Source organism: Caenorhabditis remanei, chromosome II (genome assembly GCF_010183535.1).
Source record: "Caenorhabditis remanei strain PX506 chromosome II, whole genome shotgun sequence".
Classification (NCBI taxonomy): Eukaryota; Metazoa; Nematoda; class Chromadorea; order Rhabditida; family Rhabditidae; genus Caenorhabditis; species Caenorhabditis remanei.
Window position 1 is genome coordinate 2,663,428 of NC_071329.1, and position 19,745 is coordinate 2,683,172.

General features: G+C 41.5%; 10 protein-coding genes across 10 annotated transcripts; 6 read left to right on the plus strand and 4 right to left on the minus strand.

Annotated features, from left to right (window-relative positions):
* Positions 1-220: 220 nt before the first annotated feature.
* GCK72_004108 (uncharacterized protein) lies at positions 221-1,647 on the minus strand (the record flags this gene model as incomplete). The annotated part of the gene is made up of 3 exons (XM_053724473.1): positions 221-389; positions 432-1,523; positions 1,568-1,647. The coding sequence occupies 3 exons, from the start codon at positions 1,645-1,647 to the stop codon at positions 221-223; spliced, it is 1,341 nt and encodes a 446-aa protein (XP_053588667.1).
* A 419-nt stretch (positions 1,648-2,066) lies between these two features.
* Positions 2,067-3,511, minus strand: GCK72_004109 (uncharacterized protein; the record flags this gene model as incomplete). The annotated part of the gene is made up of 3 exons (XM_003090815.1): positions 2,067-2,226; positions 2,271-3,401; positions 3,447-3,511. 3 exons carry the CDS (start codon positions 3,509-3,511, stop codon positions 2,067-2,069), a joined length of 1,356 nt encoding a protein of 451 aa, XP_003090863.1.
* Positions 3,512-4,108: 597 nt separating this feature from the next.
* GCK72_004110 (uncharacterized protein) lies at positions 4,109-5,556 on the minus strand (the record flags this gene model as incomplete). The annotated part of the gene is made up of 3 exons (XM_003090811.2): positions 4,109-4,241; positions 4,292-5,431; positions 5,480-5,556. The coding sequence occupies 3 exons, from the start codon at positions 5,554-5,556 to the stop codon at positions 4,109-4,111; spliced, it is 1,350 nt and encodes a 449-aa protein (XP_003090859.2).
* A 469-nt stretch (positions 5,557-6,025) lies between these two features.
* GCK72_004111 (uncharacterized protein) lies at positions 6,026-7,461 on the minus strand (the record flags this gene model as incomplete). Its single annotated transcript, XM_003090810.2, has 3 exons — positions 6,026-6,188; positions 6,235-7,341; positions 7,388-7,461. The coding sequence occupies 3 exons, from the start codon at positions 7,459-7,461 to the stop codon at positions 6,026-6,028; spliced, it is 1,344 nt and encodes a 447-aa protein (XP_003090858.2).
* Positions 7,462-7,940: 479 nt separating this feature from the next.
* GCK72_004112 (uncharacterized protein) lies at positions 7,941-9,373 on the plus strand (the record flags this gene model as incomplete). The annotated part of the gene is made up of 3 exons (XM_003090812.2): positions 7,941-8,014; positions 8,061-9,167; positions 9,214-9,373. 3 exons carry the CDS (start codon positions 7,941-7,943, stop codon positions 9,371-9,373), a joined length of 1,341 nt encoding a protein of 446 aa, XP_003090860.2.
* Positions 9,374-9,866: 493 nt separating this feature from the next.
* Positions 9,867-13,507, plus strand: GCK72_004113 (uncharacterized protein; the record flags this gene model as incomplete). Its single annotated transcript, XM_053724474.1, has 7 exons — positions 9,867-9,943; positions 9,992-11,167; positions 11,216-11,342; positions 11,465-11,801; positions 12,008-12,089; positions 12,134-13,324; positions 13,375-13,507. The coding sequence occupies 7 exons, from the start codon at positions 9,867-9,869 to the stop codon at positions 13,505-13,507; spliced, it is 3,123 nt and encodes a 1,040-aa protein (XP_053588668.1).
* A 528-nt stretch (positions 13,508-14,035) lies between these two features.
* On the plus strand, positions 14,036-15,461 carry GCK72_004114 (uncharacterized protein; the record flags this gene model as incomplete). Its single annotated transcript, XM_053724475.1, has 3 exons — positions 14,036-14,109; positions 14,156-15,235; positions 15,296-15,461. The coding sequence occupies 3 exons, from the start codon at positions 14,036-14,038 to the stop codon at positions 15,459-15,461; spliced, it is 1,320 nt and encodes a 439-aa protein (XP_053588669.1).
* A 531-nt stretch (positions 15,462-15,992) lies between these two features.
* Positions 15,993-16,452, plus strand: GCK72_004115 (uncharacterized protein; the record flags this gene model as incomplete). The annotated part of the gene is made up of 2 exons (XM_053724476.1): positions 15,993-16,066; positions 16,113-16,452. 2 exons carry the CDS (start codon positions 15,993-15,995, stop codon positions 16,450-16,452), a joined length of 414 nt encoding a protein of 137 aa, XP_053588670.1.
* Positions 16,453-16,489: 37 nt separating this feature from the next.
* Positions 16,490-17,393, plus strand: GCK72_004116 (uncharacterized protein; the record flags this gene model as incomplete). Its single annotated transcript, XM_053724477.1, has 2 exons — positions 16,490-17,193; positions 17,243-17,393. 2 exons carry the CDS (start codon positions 16,490-16,492, stop codon positions 17,391-17,393), a joined length of 855 nt encoding a protein of 284 aa, XP_053588671.1.
* An 859-nt stretch (positions 17,394-18,252) lies between these two features.
* Positions 18,253-19,664, plus strand: GCK72_004117 (uncharacterized protein; the record flags this gene model as incomplete). Its single annotated transcript, XM_053724478.1, has 3 exons — positions 18,253-18,326; positions 18,373-19,464; positions 19,514-19,664. The coding sequence occupies 3 exons, from the start codon at positions 18,253-18,255 to the stop codon at positions 19,662-19,664; spliced, it is 1,317 nt and encodes a 438-aa protein (XP_053588672.1).
* Positions 19,665-19,745: the final 81 nt, after the last annotated feature.

Genomic DNA, 19,745 nt, shown 5'->3' on the forward strand with positions numbered 1-19,745 from the left:
GCTCTCCCCTACAAGCTTTTAGGGATCACAGACCTACTGTAGTCGAATGGGGGTGTTTTCTTCCCTATTTGAACCAATTAAACACATCAGACATTTATTTGAAACAGAACAGGGGAATATAAGATAATGAAAGGAAGAAAAAGTGACTGCTGGTTACATTGTAATAAAATAAGATTCAACAATTTTAGGAAGATCTTGAAAATTCGATATACCACATCCCTCATAGAGAACCTCTCTTAAAAAATAGAGCTGGATCTCTTTCCTGAACTTTGATAAATGCAATAAACGGTCGGTAGCAATATTCCTCATCCGTGGTCTCCTTCCACCAAACTTTCACTTCAGTGGTGTCACTCAATGGGACGTAAACGGATTCTGGATTTTCGGTCAGCCTGAAATTAGTGACGTAGAAAAACTAAAAGCCTGAAGCTTACCTTGCTTCTCGAAAAGCTTTGAAGCAATCCAATAACTTCTTTGGATCCCAGTAATATTGAAATCCCATAGAATAACATCGTCCGACCATGCTGTTATCCTCCTCCTTCCATTTCCTCATAAGCCGCTCTACATCCTTTTTTACCAATAAACACTCTATAAGATGTACTCGCATGTTAGGTAGTTTAAGCAGTACTCTGATCCTTGACGCACCATTTACATTTAAGAACTCGGCGGTATCTCGAATCGGATCATTGGGTTGTAACTTGTTAGGGACTACCAATAATTTCAACGGAAAGAAATCCGCGGGTGCAATATCTTTGAGGATTGACATGACTATAGGAAGAACCTGTATAGTAACCAACTTTTTGATTTCCAGTCTCCCTCCTATAACTCGTATTGGTACATCGAATATTACTCTGGTGTTTCGTGGCTTTAAGATTGCTGGCCGAAACGGTTTCCAATAATATAATTGTGGGTCATCAGCAAGTGATGATGTAAAAGTAGTACTGTCCCCACGATAGTCGAGAACCCAAATTAAAAGTTTCCCGTCGACACCGAGGATCTTCTTCAAAAGATAGTGGTTAGCTTGCTTCAAGTTTCGATTATAACTCAAAAATTCCTCTTTCAAGAGCTTGCTTCCAGAACTAACTGTGAGTTTGAGGTATTGCTCAAAAAGCGGCTCTTGGTTCCATATTCTCCTACCATACGAATTCAGTTCAAGGTTTCTTCTCTCTAGTTCTATTTCATATCTCGGTGAATGCCTCCCCGCCTCATACCTCTCCAGCTGCATCAACTTCCTTTCCAAACTCGCTCTTATCATCTCATCCTGCGGTATTTCTTCTCTAGTCTGTGCTCCTTCCGGTATCGTAGGAATACCGTATCTATCCACATCATATTGAATTCCACCTCTTTCATTCTCAATAGCTACCGACTGTGGTGTCGTTCCGGAGTGGTACTTGCGGACGATTCCAACTCGGTAGTGGATCTCATCCATTATGAAGTCTGCATGGTTGATCCGGAGCTTTCCGATTTTCATGTTTTGCGTCCTGTGGATGGCTCGGAAAGAAGGACATCTTTGGTTAAGATGGAATCTGGAAATGAAAATTTTGCATAAATCGAGCGTTTAACAGACTACCTCAAATTAGGATCCAGATAAAGAGCTACACACTTTGCAGTCTCGTAGAACAGCGGCGGTTGAGTGCGAGGTTTTGACATTTCCTCGAAATTTTTGAGAGTTGGAAGAGGGAGAAAATAGGGGAGATGATCCGCTGTAGGTGACCTACCAAAATGAGTGTGTTCTCGATGATGTCGTTCTGATGGAGTGCAAATAAGACAGGTGACGTGGCTAATCGCACCTACAAATCTATGTAAAGACGTTCTGGAAGACCTCTCCTTCTTTTTGTACATTCTGTGGGGAACATAGCATAGGATGAGTGACCACACCCACATCTCGGGTGTGTGCTGGCCAACAGAAGGCACTAAGCTCTCTTTTACACGTTTTGGAGGAATGAAAGACCTACTGTAGTCACATCGGGTCCTAGGAAGCGTATTCTTCTCTGATTCAGACATTTATTTAAAAGAGAAAATAAGAGAATATATGATTCCAGAACAAAGAAATAACAAAACGATCAAAATCAATTAACTTGCGTGGTCCCTCTCATTTGAACTTTAATTTTCACGATCAGCGATAGTCCACAATACCACTCGTCTTCTTCTCCAGTATTCATACAACACACATTCAACTCCTTATCGTCAACCATCGGGATAACAATAGACTCCCGGTGCTGTGCCAGTCTGAAAATAACTCCTTTGAACGCTGTAAACGCGCTCTATCTTACCTTGTCTCTGGGACCCTTCGAGCACCTGGGAGAGCTCCGAACCCATTGAAGAAGTCGGGAATCTTTTCAGCGTTAAAGAATCCAATAGAATAATAGGTTCCTACTGGGCTTCTAACATCATTGAGACTCCTTACAAGAGCGGCGAAATCTTCTTCAACAAAACTGCAATAGTCCAGATGAACACGATCGTTGGTGATTGAGAGCAATACACTCAAAGGCAAAACCTCATTGATGCACAAGAACTCAGTTGTCCGGTTATGTATTTCTCTCATCCTATAATTAGGGATTGGTGGTAAAAGCTTCTTCATGATTCTTGCCGGAAAAACGTCCTTTGATAAAAAACCATTGAGAATGCTCAAGACTTCCGAAAGGGTCCGAAATGGTGTTGTCAAGCTACCAACCTCCAGCTTATCCGCTTGAATGGACAACGGATACTGGAGCAGTGTTCTTATGCCCCCACTACGTACGATTTGTCGTTGATACGGTTTCCATGGTGTAAAATAAAAATCTGAGGAAAAATCTAGGGGTAAGGAGGTACAGTAATTAACATATTGTTCAATGTCAATATTTTCGATGATAACTTTTCCATGGACACAAAGAATCTTCTTCAGCAAGTAATTTCTAGCCTTCGTCAAGGTTTGATTATAATTCAAAATTTCCAGTTTTTCACCATTACCGTCAGATGTTACAGTTAAGTGAAGAAACTGATCAAATGGTGGGAATTGATTCCCCATTCTCATCTCGTATGACAGGATTTCAAGTTTCCTTTTCTCCAGTTCAATGGCATAGTCTGGGCGTCCCTCACCTCCCCATCGTTCCATTTTCAACACATCTCCTTTCAATCTCCTTAGGATTTCCTCATTTCCGGGTCCTTCTCCCCTAGTTTGAGCTCCATCCGGGATCACTGGGATACCGTACTTGTCCACATCATATTGTATCCCACCTTCAGCGTTTGCATCAGTTATCGATTGCGGAGCGTTCTCGAATAGGTACTTCCGAAGAACACCAAGTCGGTAGGTGGTCTCATTTATAGTAAAACTTGCGGAATTTATCTTAAGATTCCTGATTCTGATAGATTGTGCTGCTTCGTGAATGCATCGGAATGACGGACATCTTTGGTTGAGCTCGAGTCTGGAAAAAATTTCAGTAAAAGAATCGATAACGACTGGTACTCACCTCAAATTAGGGTCAAGGTAGATGGCTACACACTTTGCCGTCTCATAGAACAGCGGTCGAGACATTTTGCTGAAATTTTTGAGAGTTGGAAGAGAAAGAATATAGGAAAGAAGATATAGAGGGGAAGACCGAATTGTGTGGGCCACTGGAGGTGGCTGAAGGCTGGAGGTGGTCTACGTCAATGAATGTACCAACAATGAAGGTCTCGATGACGTCGCACTAATGGGGTGCGATTCTAATTCAATAGGTAACGTGGCTAATCGCACCTACAAATCTAAGTAAAGACGTTCTGGGAGACCTCTTCTTTTATTTGTACGTGCTGCGGGAAAAATTGAAGAGAGAGCCTACTGATTGAGTCAAGGCCCAATGACGGTATAATGGACCGCCATATTCCGCGCAAATAGAGGGGTCTTCCTAGATAACGTATCCCCTGGGGAAGACCTTGACGGCACTGGGCCAAAGTACATGAATGCTTATGAAGGGAAGTCCTCAAAGCATACTTTTTTAAACGGCTCTTGTGAACCGAGTTATGACCTGTCAACATTGGAAAAAAGGGAAGATACGTTTGGGTAGCCATTAAAGCAAACTGCGTAGGAACCAAGGGTTAATTTCAGATTTATACAAATTAAAAAACACGCATACAGCAAAAATTAAACACATCATTAAACTTTAATCTTGACAATCAACGGCTTGTCACAATATTTTGTGTCCTCCATGCCTGTCTCTTCCACGTAGATCTTTAGTTCTTTCTGATTGTTAAGTGGGATTACAATGTGTTTCGGCAGGTTGGTAGATCTGAAATTCACATAATTAACATTCAGATTCAAGTTAATTCTAATTTTTACCGGATCTCCGCAAAATCTTCTCTCACTGCTCCCGGGAGACTTCTGAACCGTTTTATCAACTTCTTCGCATCCTTCAATTCGCGGAATCCAATTGAATAGTATCTCATGGTTTCGGCCTCTTCCATTTTTCTCACAAGAGCGTGAAACTCCTGCTCATTACCCACCAACTGATCAAAATGAATTCGAGAGTTCTGGAGATGTTGGATTTCGGCCACTTGTGAGGCACCAACGATGTTGAGAAATTGAGCGGTTCTTACAACTGGATCATCCGGATACGGTTGCGCGGAAACATTCAATTCTTTTAATGGAGTCTCACAACGGAATGGTTTCAGACTAGCCAGAGCATTTTCAAGGTTTCCTGTCACAATCAATCGATGTACTTCTACAGATTCAGCTCGAAGTTTTAGCAGAGGCACCACATCAGCTACTCGTGGCTGCGTATGGAATACTGGCGGCACCAAATCTCGAGGAGGAAATGCCACGAACATGTGTGGTGGATTTTGAAGAAACAATGCTAAATGCCGAATGAAGTGATCCCTGCCGATTTGCAAGTTTCCCATAAGAACTTTGGCGTCGATTCGGAATATCTTTTGTAGGACATAGTCCTTGATCTCTTGGAGAGTCTTTTCATAAGATACATACTCGCACTTCTTCTCTTCTCCAGAACTTATAGCTAACTCAACAAAATGTTGAAATGGTGGCTTCTGATTTCTGATTCTGAACTCATAGGAACGAACTTTTAAGCGTTTTCTCTCAATTTCCAGTCTATGCGATTTAACATCATCTTCTGTTAATTCGCGACGTGGTGGTGCTATCGGTCCATTCCTCTCCATCCGAAACGCTTGTTGCTCCAATTGTTCTATGTATTGAGCATCAGTTGGAACTTGTTGTCCAAATTGATCTTGAGCCGATTGAATCTGTAGACCATACCTATCAATGTCATGCCGATCTCCACCTGCTGCATTTTTCAATTTCGTGGATTCCGGAACATTCCCGAATAGGTAATGACGAAGGATGCCAAATTGAAAGAGTGTCCCATCAATTTCAAAGTCTTCAGGTCGTATTTTGAGGTCGGCAACTCGAAAATTCTGTGCTCTATGAATGGTTTGAAAAGCGGGGCAACGGAGATAGAGTTGAATCCTACAAGAGATTGATATGTATACTGTACTAAAGATAAGGACTACTTACCTAATAATAGGCTTCAAATAAAGCGCCACACATTTGGAGGTCTCGTAGAAAAGTGGTTTGAAAGGAGGATGAGTCATACGCTCTGAAATTCTTATCGGTGGGAAAATGAAGGAATCAATATGGGGTAGTCCTTATGAGTCGTGAATGACTGTTTCCCCTTACGATGAAACAAATAGAGCGGACCTTAATGAGGGGCCTCCTGGGCTATTAGCAAGACTTTCCTTTCAATAGTGACAGCGATTACCACATAATTTATCACATTCTGACCGTCTGCTCGGGCCAGGTTCCCCTTTCCATAATGTGTATTTACTTTCCCAGGGCCTTACTGTCGGCCTTGATGACGTGCCCTCTCACCCACACTATCCGCAAGAATCTACATGTGACGGGGTGTCGTTGTCATAGGGGAAATTAGATCGACTGGAAGAATTTGGTAGCTCTGTATAAGTTTATTCCTTCAGTTCAAAAAAGTGAGAACACAAAAAGAGTAGTGATTACAGTAGTGAAAAAAAAACTTTGAACAAAAAATCAATAACCCGCTTACAAGTATCATTCAAAAACTCTCGCATATCCTCTCGGCTGCCATTTCATTTTCACAATGAACTCCTTGTTACAGTACTCCTTCTCTTCTTTGTTCGGCTCGCTGTAGTAGACATTCAGCTCCGTATCGTTTTTCATTGGGATAATGATGCATTCCGGGAATGCAGTCAACCTGCAATTAAGATATATTTCGAATAAGAATTCTTGTTCAAGCTCACCTGGTTTCTTTGTTCTCGCCGCTCTGAGCACCTGGGAGTTTTCTAAACTTAGCGAACAGTTCCTCGACAAAATAGACTTCGCAAAATCCGATCGAGTAATATTTTCCAACGCTCACATCCGATTCCATCCATTTGTTCACTACATTAGTGAATTGATTATTGGAAATACACGTAGTTCCTTCAATATGAGTTCGATTGTTCGGACAACTGCTGAGCACATTGAACGGCAAGCATCCAACGATTAAAACAAACTGTGAAATTTTGATGATTGGGTCATTAGGAAATGGTTGATGCACAGTTCTCAATTGTTTTAATGGCACAGTTGAGAGGACTTTTTGAAGACTGGTCACTGCATTTGCCACATTTCCAGTAACTTTCAACACTCCAACTTCTAAACATCCTTCTCGAATTGACAGTAATGGTTTCACTTTATCTCCTTGTGGTGCGTACTGGAAGAGAGGTTCTACATCCGGTTGCACAGAACCTCTTCTAATAAAGTCAACTAAATCATTTTGATACCAATCTCCACCAATTTGGAGATTTCCCACTTGGATGTTCCCATTGCTAAAAATCCGTTTCTCAATGTACTCTCTGGTTAGTTTGAATGGTTTTTCGTAAGCCACATGCTCCAATTTAACATCTTCTCCTGTTCTAACAACCAATTGAAGATAATTATGATACGGCGGTGGTGATCTGTTTATTCGCATTTGGAGCATCTCGATTTCCCACTGATCGGCTTCGATCCCCCGTCGGATGCCCTGGATGTAATCGGATCCGTGCTCTTTATTTTGTAAAATTTCGTCTAATCTTTTGATTTGTCGTTGCAAAATCTCTACCTTTTCATTGTCGTCCAGTATATTCCCGGTCTCGTTTACTGTCACAATTGGTAGACCGTAGACATCAACATCCCATTGCAATCCTCCTCCAGAGTTTCTAAAAGTTACCAAGCCGGGATTTGGCTTATTTGTGTACTGGGTAATCACTCCCAGTTTGTAGATAGTTCCATCGATTTCAAAGTTTTCTGGTCGCACTTTTAGATCCCTGATTCTAAACGTCTGACTTCTGTGAACAGTCCGGAATTGTGGGCAGCGAAGGTAGAGTTGTAGTCTGGAATTTGAAATTTCAGTCTTTGACTTATCAAGAGTTAACTTACCGCACGTTGGGATCCATGTAAAGAGCGACGCATTTTGCAGTTTCGTAGAACACCGGCTTAGGACGCGTTGTCATAATTCTGAAAATTGTATCTTTGTCGATTTTTGAGTTTGAGCAACCGGAGAAAAAGAAGGCTATGGAGATTTTTGGACGTCTGCTGTATAAATTGTAAAAAAACGGACAGGCCCGTCCGCTCAGACCGATTTCTTTGACAATGGACTGCCAGCTATGAGAGATTGTCCTTTTCTTAATGTGTATTTACTTTGCGAGGGCCTTACTGTTGGCCTTGATGACGTGGCAACGGGCCTCTCCCACACGTTTTCTGCATCCACGTCGTCAAGGCCAACAGTAAGGCCCGCCTCGCAAAATAAATACACATTAATAAGAGGACGATCCCTCATAGGGAACAGTCCATTGTCAAAGAAATCGGTCTGAGCGGACAGGCCTGTCCGTTTTTTTACAATTTATACAGCAGACACCCAAAAATCTCCATAGCCTTCTTTTTCTCCGGTTGCTCAGACTCAAAAATCGACAAAGATACAATTTTCAGAACTATGCCAGCCCGTCCCAAGCCGTTGTTCTATGAAACAGCAAAATGCGTTGCTCTTTACATGGATCCCAACGTGCGGTAAGTTAACTCTTGATAAGTCAAAGACTGAAATCTCAAATTCCAGACTACAACTCTACTTCCGCTGCCCACAGTTCCGGACTGTTCACAGAAGTCAGACTCTGAGAATCAAGGATCTAAAAGTGCGACCAGAAAACTTTGAAATCGATGGTACTATCTACAAACTGGGAGTGATTACCCAGTATACAAATAAGCCAAATCGCAGCCTAGTAACTTTGAGCAACTCTGGAGGAGGGTTGCAATGGGATCTTGATGTCTATGGTTTACCAATTGAAACACGAAACGAGACCAGGAATATGCCGGACGACAATGAACAAGTGGCGATTTTGCAGCGACAAATCAAGATTTTGGAGGAAAAGTTACGAAATAAAGAACTCCAACCCGATGACATTAAACGCATCAAGATAAAGATCGAAGTTGCTCGGTGGGAAATCGAGAGGCTCCAAACGCGTATTAGCAAATCACCGCCGCCGTATCGTAATTATCTTCAAATGACTGTTAGAACAGGAGAAGATATTCAATTGGAGCGTGTGGTTTACGAGAAACAACTCAAACTCACCAGAGAGTACATTGAGAAACGGATTTTTAGCAATGGGAACATCCAAGCGAGAAATCTCCAAATTGGTGGAGATAGGTATACAAACGATTTAGTTGACCTTATTGAAAATGGTTCTGTGCAACCGGATGTAGAACCTCTCTTCCGGTACGCACCACAAGGAGATAAAGTGAAACCATTACTGTCAATTCGAGAAGGATGTTTAGAGGTTGGGGAGTTGAAAGTTACTGGAAATGTAACAAATGCAGTGATCAGTCTTCAAAAAGTTCTCTCAACTGCTGTGCCATTAAAACAATTGAGAACTGTGAATCAACAATTTCCTGATGATCCAATCATCAAAACCTCACAATTGGTTTTAATCGTTGGATGCTGGCCGTTCACTGTGCTCAGCAGTTGTCCGAACAATCGAACTCATTTTGAAGGAACTTATGTTTTTAATAATCAATTCACTAATGTAGTGAAAAAATGGATGGAATCAAATATAATCGTTGGAACATATTATTCGATCGGATTTCACGAAGTTTGTTTTGTCGAGGAACTGTTCGCTAAGTTTAGAAAACTCCCAGGGGCTCAGAGCGGCGAGAACAAAGAAACCAGGTGAGCTTGAACAAGAATTCTTATTCGTACTATTTCTTAATTACAGATTAACCAGATTCCCGGAATCCATCATTATTCCTATGATAAACGATACGGAGCTGAATATCTACTTCAATGGGCCAAATAAAGAAGAAAGGGAGTACTGTAGAACTCGGTTCATTGTGAAAATGAAATGGCAGCCAAGAGGATATGCGAGAGCTGTTTAATGATGATTGTCACCGATTAACTAACTTTTCGTCCCACGTTTTTTACTACTGTGATCACGACTTCTTATTTTTCTAAGCTGAATGAATAAACTTATACAGAGCAACCATATTCTTCCAATCGATCAAATTTTTCCTAAGACAACGACACACATTGCCACGTCACATGTAGATTCTTGCGGATACTGTGTGCGAGAGACCCGTCGCAACGTCATCAAGGCGGATAGTGTGTGCGAGAGAGAGAGGTCAATCCGTCGCCACGTCATCAAGACAAGGCTCTGGTAAAGTAAATACACATTAAGAAAAGGGTTATAAGATGTGGAGGCGATTAGCCACACCCCTCATCTTTTACCCAGAGAGATTTGATGGCCTCTCCGTTGTATTTGTTCCATGATCACACAGTAAGGGGGTACAGTCATTCCCGACGCATAAAAACCTCCTTACCCTGCTTCATATTGATTTTTTCGTTTTGTCAACAATAAGAATTTCAGAACGTATGACCCGTCCTCTTTCCAAACCACTTTTCTACGAGACCTCCAGATGTGTCGCGCTTTATTTGAAGTCTACTATTAGGTAAGTAGTCCTTATCTTTAGTACAGTATACATTTCAATGTCTTGCAGGATTCAACTCTATCTCCGATGCCCCGCTTTCCAAACCATCCATAGAACACAGAATTTTCGAGTTGCCGACCTCAAAATACGACCAGAAGACTTTGAAATCGATGGGACAGTCTTTCAACTTGGTATACTTCGCCATTACTTATCCGGGAATGTTCCGGAATCTACGGCTTGGAAAAATGCAGCAGGAGGAGATCGACAAGATATCGATAGGTATGGTCTACCGATTCTTGCTCAAAATGGACAACAAGTTCCAACTGATGCTCAATATATAGAACAATTGGAGCAACAAGCGTTAATGTTGGAAAGGAATGGTCCCAGATCATCGCGTGCACTTACAGAAGATGATGTTAAATCGCACAGAATGGATATTGAGAGAAAACGCTTGAAAATCCAGTCCTATGAACTCAGAATGGGAAATCAAAAGCCACCATTTCAACATTTTGTTGAGTTGGCTATGACTTGTGGAGAAGAGAAGAAGTGCGAGTATGTATCATATGAAAAGACTCTCCAGGAAATCAAAGACTATGTCCTCCATAAGATATTCGCAATCGATGCCAAAGGTTTTATTGGAAACTTGCAAATCGGCGATGATGCCTTCAATCGGTACTTAGCACGGCATCTTCAAAATCCACCACAATTGTTCCAAATTAATCCCGTGTTTCAAGCTCAAATTGCTGCGCAGAATTTTTTAATGCCTCTGCCAGGCCTTGTGCCGGATGTCCCACCGGTATTCCAGGAGCAACCACGAGTAGCTGATGTTGTGCCTCTGCTAAAACTTCGAGCTGAATCTGTAGAAGTACATCGATTGGTTGTGACTGGAAACATTGAAAATGCTTTGGCTAGTCTCAAACCGTTCCGTTGTGAAACTCCATTAAAAGAATTGAAAGTTTCCGCGCAACCGTATCCGGATGATCCAGTTTTAAGAACCGCTCAACTTCTCAACATCGTTAGTGCCTCACGAATGATCCAAATCCGAAATCTCCAGAATTCTCGAATACATTTTGACCAGTTGGTGTGCGATGAGCAAGAGTTTAACGCTTTTGTGAGAATGATGGAGGAGGCTGAAACCATGAGATACTACTCTTTCGAATTCAGTGAACTGAAGGATTTGAATTTTTTGGTGAAACGATTCAGAAATCTCCCAGGAGCAGAGAGAGATGATTTCGCGGAGATCAGGTAATCATTAAGCTCATATTGGAAGTGAGTGTTAATGATGAATTTCAGATCTACCAACTTGCCGAAACGTATTGTGATCCCACTAATCAATCAGAAGGAACTGAACATCTACGTTGAAGAGACAAGCATGGAGGACACAAAATATTGTGACACGCCGTTTATTGTCAAGATTAAAGTTTAATGATGTGTTTAATAATTGTGTCTTTCTATATTTTCGTTCGAAGTCTTCTTTATAACTGTAATCACGAATCTTTTTGTGTTTTCACTTTTCTAAACTGAATGAATCAACTTATACAGAGCAACCATATTCTTCCAATCGATCAAAGTGTCCCTATGACAACGACATACATTGCCACGTCACATGTAGATTCTTGTGGATACTGTGTGCGAGAAACCCGTCGCAACGTCATCAAGGCGAATAGTGTGTGCGAGAGGGAGAGGTCAATCCGTCGCCACGTCATCAAGCCCGTCGTGAGGGTCTCGCAAAATAAATACACACTAAGAAGAGGGCAACCTGGGCAGAGCAGACGGTGTATGGCCCCTTCCCCGCCAACGTCGCTCACTCTACACAAAGAACAAGGCAGTCCGGTTTTGTACAATTTACGCCACGTCATCAAGACAAGGCTCTGGGAAAGTAAATACACATTAAGAAAAGGGGTATAAGATGTGGAGGCGATTAGCCACACCCCTCATCTTTTTTCCCAGAGAGATTTGATGGTACCTCCGCTGTATTTGTTCCATGGGCACACAGTAGGGGGAGACATGCATTTACGCCGCATTAGGACTTCCTTACCCTACTTCATATTGATTTCTTCATTTTGTCAACTATAAGAATTTCAGAACGGATGACCCGTCCTCCTTCCAAACAACTTTTCTACGAGACTTCCAAATGTGTGGCGCTTTATTTGAAGCCTATTATTAGGTAAGTACAGTATTCCTTATACAGTACATTTTAATTTCTTGTAGGATTCAACTCTACCTCCGTTGCCCCGCTTTCCAAACCATCCATAGAGCACAGAATTTTCGAGTTGCCGACCTCAAAATACGACCTGAAGACTTTGAAATCGATGGGACAGTCTTTCAACTTGGCATCCTTCGTCATTACCTTTTCGGGAATGTTCCGGAATCCACAAAATTGAAGAATGCATCAGGTGGAGATCGGCATGATATTGATAGGTATGGTCTACCGATTCTACCGGCTCAAGGTCAATTTGGACAACAATTTCTAACTGATGAGCAATACATAGAACTGTTGGAGCGACAAGCGTTTCAGATGGAAAGGGATGGGCCGATAGCATCAAACCGTTATATGTTAACAGAAGATGATGTTAAATCGCATAGACTGGCAATTGAGAGAAAACGCTTGAAAGTCCGATCTTATGAACTCAGAATGAGAAATCAAAAGCCACCATTTCAACAATTTGTTGAGTTGGCTATGACTTGTGGAGAAGAGAAGAAGTGCGAGTATGTATCATATGAAAAACCTCTCCAAGAGATCAACACCTATGTCCTTCATAAAATATTCCGAATAGATGGCAAAGTTATTTTTGGAAACTTGCAAATTGGAAAAGATGGCTTCGTTTCCGGCTTAGCATGGGTTATTCAAAATCCACCGCAATTATTCCCAAATGATCCCTTGTTAGGAGCTCAACTGGCTGAAATGGATAATCCGATTCTTCTGACAGGCTTTATGCCGGAAGTACCACCGGTATTCCAACTGCAGACACGAGTAGCTGATGTGGTGCCTCTGCTTAAACTTCGAGCTGAATCTGTAGAAGTACATCGATTGGTTGTGACAGGAAACCTTGAAAATGCTCTGGCTAGTCTCAAACCAATTCTGGCTGAGACTCCATTGAGGGAATTGAAAGTTTCCGCACAACCGTTTCCGGATGATCCAGTTGTAAGAACCGCTGAGTTCTTTAACATCGTTGGTTCTTCACGAGTGAACGAAATTCAGCATCTCCAGAACTATCGAGTTCATTTTGATCACTTGGTGGGTAATGAGCAAGAGTTTTACGCTTTTGTGAGAATGATGGAGGAGGCTGAAACCATGAGATACTACTCTTTCGGATTCAGTGAACTGAAGGATTTGAATTTTTCGTTGAAACGATTCAGTACAATCCCCGGAGCAGAGAGAGAAGATTTCACAGAGATCAGGTAAACAATAAAATTAACTTGAATCTGAATGTTAATTATGTGAATTTCAGATCTACCAACTTCCCGAAACGTATTGTGATCCCACTGAACAATCAGAAGGAACTGACCATCTACGTTGAGGAGACAAGCATGGAGGACACAAAATATTGTAACAAGCCGTATATTGTCAAGATTAAAGTTTAATGAATGTCCCTGACTAACTTTTTGTCTTAAATTTTCTTCACTACTGTAATCACCACTTTTTTGTGTTTTCTTGAACTGAATGAATCAACTTATACAAAGCAACGAAATTCTTGCAATCGATCTAATTTTCCTTATAACGATGGCACACATTGCCACGTCACTTATATATTCATCCAGATATCGTGTAGGGGAGGCCGGTTGCCACGTCATCGAGGCCAACAGTGAGGCCCTCGCATAACAAATACACATTGCGAAGAGGACAACCTCTCATGCCCAAAAAAAGGGCAGTCTGTTGCCTGGGGGGACGGTATACGCCTCCTTTCCCCGTCAAATTCACTCAATCTACACTATGAACAGGGAGAGCCGTTTTTATACAATTGGTAGACCAGACGCTCAAAAATCTCTGAGCGAATAAGAACTGGTGAGAAAACTGTCTCTCTCAGCGTTTATTTCTTTTTCAGTTTTGCCTTCCCCTCTCCGTTTTTCCCACCACCAACTCATTGATAGTTTTCGAGGTTTTTCAGCAGTATGACCACTCCTTCCATGCCGTTATCTTACTTAACATTGAAATGTGTAGCACTCTACATGGAACCAAACAAACGGTAAGCAATATTAGGTCTAGCTCACCAGTATCATGAACATTTCCAGTGTGCAACTCTACCTACGCTGCCCATCTTTTGAAGTTGCCCACAATATTCAAGCAATGAGAATCAAGGATCTAAAAGTACGACACAACAACTTTGAGATTAATGGAACTATCTACAGCCTAGGAATCATTACCCAATACACGGACACACCGAATCCCAGATCGGTAGTTTTCGATAACGCTGATGGTGGAATTCAAGATCACGTAGACATCTACGGTCTCCCGCCAAGACAGACACAAGATGAGGCAAAGAATGTGAAAGTAGATAACACAATGATAACCAGTTTAAGAGAATCGATAACCAGCATGAAGCAAGAGCTGAAGCCTGGAAATCGTACTAGGATTGAGCGACTCAATTTGAAAGCGGAAGCATACAACATGAGAATCAACAACACTCCGCCGCCATTCCGTCTTTATCTGCAATTGACTATTTCAACAGGAAAATTAGTGAAAACAGAGCGTGTGGTTTATGACAAACAATTTGGAATTGGCAAAGAGTACATTGAGAAAATGGTGTTTGGCAACAAAACAATTCAAGTGGAAGATCTTCAAATTGGTGGTGACCATTATCGATGTGATTTGGGTAACAGCAACGGCATTCAGTACGGCCCTCCTCGTCACGAACCTCTTTTCGCCTACACGCCACAAACAGATAGTGTGAAACCATTACTTTCAATTCAAAGTATAGAAGTAGGCGTGCTGAAAGTCACTGAAATTCTGACTAATGCTTTGGCTAGTCTCAGACCTATTTTGTCTCAGACCCTATTAAAAGAATTAAAAGCCGTTTGCCATGAAGACACATTTCCGGAAGACCCAATTGTAAATACAGCCGAATTCCTTCAAACTGCTTATGGCACGCCAATAAACGTTCTAAGTAACCGTCCAAACTACCGAATTCATTTTGGCCACGCTTTTAAACCAACTGAGTATTACATAATCAAGTTGGTAAACGAGTGGAAGAAAAGGGAGATCCGAATTGGAACTTATTACTCGATGGGAGAACCTGAGCATTTTGTCACCCAAATCTTCACTTTGTTTAGAAACATTCCAGGTGCAAAGTTAGGAGAGAACGAAGAATCAATGTAAGCTTCTAGTTTTTTTTTCCAACTTTTAGTTCAAATTAAAGTAGTTCTAATCTGCAGATTAACTGCATTTCCGGAGTGCATCATTATCCCGATGGGAAACGATACAGAGCTGAATGTCTACTGCAGCAAGCCGGATGAAGAAGAGAAGGAGTACTGTGGTTTGGAGCTCATTGTGAAAATGAAATGGCAGCCGAGAGGATATGCCAGAGCTGTTGAATGGTGATAATTTCTGATTAACTTTTCGTTTTCTTCACTACTATAATCACGACTTTTCTTGTGTTCTTGTGTTCTAAGTTTCCTGAACTGTATGAATAAACTTATACAGAACAACCGAATTCTTACAGTCCATCTAATTTCCCCAATAACAACGGCACACATTGCCACGTCACTTATATATTCCTGCAGATACCGTATGCGAGAGGGAGAAGAGGTCCGTCCTACGTCACCACGCCATCAAGGCCGACGTTAAGACCTCTCATGCGCAAAAAGAGGCAGTCCGTTGCCACAGCAATCGAGTCGTTGGTCTGAGCAGACGGCATGCGGTTCCTTTCCCCCGTCAAACTCAGTCTACACTAAGAACAAGGGTTGCCGTTTTTATACAATTCGTAGACCAGACGCTCAAAAATCTCTGAGCAAATAAGAACCGAGGAGAAAACTGTTTCTCTCAACATTTAATACATTTTCAGTTTCGCCTTCTTCTCTCTTATTTTCCACTATCAATTTTGTTCATAGTTTTCAAGGATTTTTCAGAAGTATGACGACTCCTTCCAAGCCGTTATCTTACTTAACATCGGAATGTGTGGCACTCTACATAGATCCTAACAAACGGTTAACAAAAACAAGCCTAGCCCATCAGTATCATGAACATTTCCAGGTTACAACTCTACCTACGCTGTCCATCTCGTGCTAGTGCCCACAAAAATGAAGCCGTGAGAATCAGGGATCTAAAAGTGCGACCAAACAACTTCGAAATGGATGGGACAGTCTACAGCCTAGGAGTGATTACCCAATACACAAATTATCCAAATCCCAGATTCCTTGTTTTGGACAACGCTAAAGGTGGAATCCAAGAGCACGTTGACATCTACGGTCTCCCGCCGAGACGGACACAAGATGAAGTGGAAAATGTGGAATTAGATAATGCGGAAAAAAACCAGTTTAAGAGAAACGATAACCAGAATGAAGCAAGAACTCAAGCCTGGAAATTGGATTAAGATTCAGCGACTCAATTTGAAAGCGGAAGCATATAACATGAAAATCAACAACACTCCGCCGCCATACCGTCATTATCTGCAATTGACTATTTCAACAGGAAAATTAGTCAAAATTGAGAGTGTTGTTTATGACAAACAATTCAAGTTTGCCCGAGAATACATTGAGAAGATGGTGTTTGGCAACAAAACAATTCAAGTGGAACATCTTCAAATTGGCGGTGACACGTATCTACATGATTTGGATAACCGCATCGGCATCACATTTGGTCCTCCTCGCCAGGAACCACTTTTCGCCTACACGCCACAAGCAGATAATGTGAAACCATTACTTTCAATTCGAAGTTTAGAAGTAGGCGTGCTGAAAGTCACTGGAATTCTGACAAATGTATTGGCTAGTCTTAGACCTATTTTGTCTCAGACCCCATTAAAAGAATTAAAAGCCGTTTGTCATCAAAAAACATTTCCCGAGGACCCCATTGTAAACGCAACAGGATACCTTCAAATCGCTAAGAACTCGCCAATAAACGTACTAAGTAACCGTCCAAACGACCGAATTCATTTTGGTTTCGCTTTTAAACAAACTGATGATGATTTAATCAACTTGGTAAACGAATGGAAGAAAAGGGAGATCCGAATTGGAACTTATTACTCGATGGGAGAACCTGAGAGTTCGGTCACCCAAATCTTCACTGTGTTTAAAACCATTCCAGGTGCAAAGCTAGGAGAGAACGAAGAATCAATGTAAGTTTCTACTTTTCAATATGTAATTCTTGTTACTTCTTGCTTCCAGATTGACCAGATATCCGGAATGCATTATTATCCCGATGGGAAACGATACGGAGCTGAATGTCTACTGCAGCAAGCCGAATGAAAAACAAAATGAGTACATTGTGAAAATGAAATGGCAACCGATAGGATATGCGAAAGTTATTGAATGGTGATCGTCTTTGACTAACGTTTTGTTTGAAGTTTTCTTTATTACTGTAATCACTTCTCTTTTTATGTTCTCACATTTATGAACTGAATGAATAAACTTGTACAGAGCAGCCAAATTCCTACTGTACGAGCCGGATGAAGAAGAGAGGGAGTACTGTACGTCGAAGTTCATTATGAAGCTGAAGTGGCAACCGAGAGGACATGCCAGAGCTATTGAATGGTGATCATCACAGTTTACCTTTTCATTTTCTTCACTACTATAATCACGACTCTTCTTGTGTTCTCATTTTTTCTTTTTTTGAATGAATAAACTTATTCAGAGCAACCAAATTCTTACTGTCGATCTAATTTCCTCTATGACAACGGCACACATTGCCACGTTACTCATATATTCCTCCGAATATTGTGTGCTAGAGACCCTCGCCACGTCATCAAGGCAAAGCCCTGGGAAAGTGAATACAGATTAGGAAGAGGGCAGCCTGGCCCGAGCAGACAAGTAGAATTAAGTGGTATATTCCTGTGGACACTGTGTGGGAGAGGGAGAAGAGGTCAGTCCTCCGTCGCCACGTCATCAAGACCCTCGCAAAGTAAATAAAAATTGCGAAGAGGACAACCTCTCATGCGCAAAAAGGGCAGTCTGTTGCCACAGCAATCGTGTCGTTGGCGTTGGCCTGAGCAGACGGTTTACGCCTCAATTCCCAGACGGCAGACGGAATGTCGTAGACCAGACGCTCAAAAATCTCTGAGTAAATAATGACAGAGGATCTCATCGTTAATTTTTTTATTTCTTTTTCAGTTCATTACTCCTCTCTCCGATTTTCCCACCATCAATTTCATTCATAGTTTTCAATGTTTTTCAGAAGTATGACCACTCCTTCCATGCCGTTATCTTACTTAACATCGAAATGTGTAGCACTCTACATGGAACCAAACAAACGGTAAGCAATACTAGGTCTAGCTCACCAGTATCATGAGCATTTCCAGGTTACAACTCTACCTACGCTGCCCATCTTTTGAAATTGCCCACAAAAATCAAGCCATGAGAATCAGGGATCTAAAAGTGCGACCTGACAACTTTGAGATCAATGGAACTATCTACAGGCTAGCAGTTATTACCCAATACACGGATACGCCGAATCCGAGATCTGTTGTTTGGGACAACGCTGATGGTAGAATTCAAGATGATGTTGACATCTACGGTCTGCCGCCGAGACGAACACAAGATGAGACGCAGAATGTGCAAACAGATAATGCAGAAATGACCCGTTTAAGAAAAATGATAGCAGAAATGGAGCGACTCCTGTTCAGAACGGACACACTTGGAAATCGTGTTATTATTCAGCGAGACAAGTTGACAGCTGAAGCATATAACATGAGAATCAACAACACACCGCCGCCATACCGTCATTATCTGCAGTTGACTATTTCAACAGGAGAATCAGTAAAAATAGAGCGTGTGGTTTATGACAAACAATTTGGAATTGGCAAAGAATACATTGAGAATATAGTGTTTGGCAACAAAACGATTCGAGTGGAACATCTTCAAATTGGCACTGACTGGTATCTAGATGATTGGGATAACGGCTACGGCATCCAGCACGGCCCTCCTCGTCACGAACCACTTTTTGCCTACACGCCACAAGTAGATAATGTGAAACCATTACTTTCAATTCGAAGTTTAGATGTAGGCGTGTTGAAAGTCACTGGAATTCTGACAAATGCATTGGCTAGTCTTAGACCTATTTTGTCTCAGACTCCGTTAAAGGAATTAAAAGCGGTTTGTCATCAAAAAACATTTCCCGAGGACCCCATTGTAAACGCAACAGGATACCTTCAAATCGCTAAAAACTCGCCAATAAACGTACTAAGTAACCGTCCAAACGACCGAATTCATTTTGGTTTCGCTTTTAAACAAACTGACTATGACATAATCAATTTGGTAAACGAATGGAAGAAAAGGGAGATCCGAATTGGAACTTATTACTCGATGGTAGAACCTGAGAATTTGGTCACCCAAATCTTCACTTTGTTTAAAACCATTCCAGGTGCAAAGCTAGGAGAGAACGAAGAATCAATGTAAGTTTCTACTTTTCAATATGTAATTCTTGTTACTTCTTGCTTCCAGATTGACCAGATATCCGGAATGCATTATTATCCCGATGGGAAACGATACGGAGCTGAATGTCTACTGCAGCAAGCCGAATGAAAAACAAAATGAGTACATTGTGAAAATGAAATGGCAACCGATAGGATATGCGAAAGTTATTGAATGGTGATCGTCTTTGACTAACGTTTTGTTTGAAGTTTTCTTTATTACTGTAATCACTTCTCTTTTTATGTTCTCACATTTATGAACT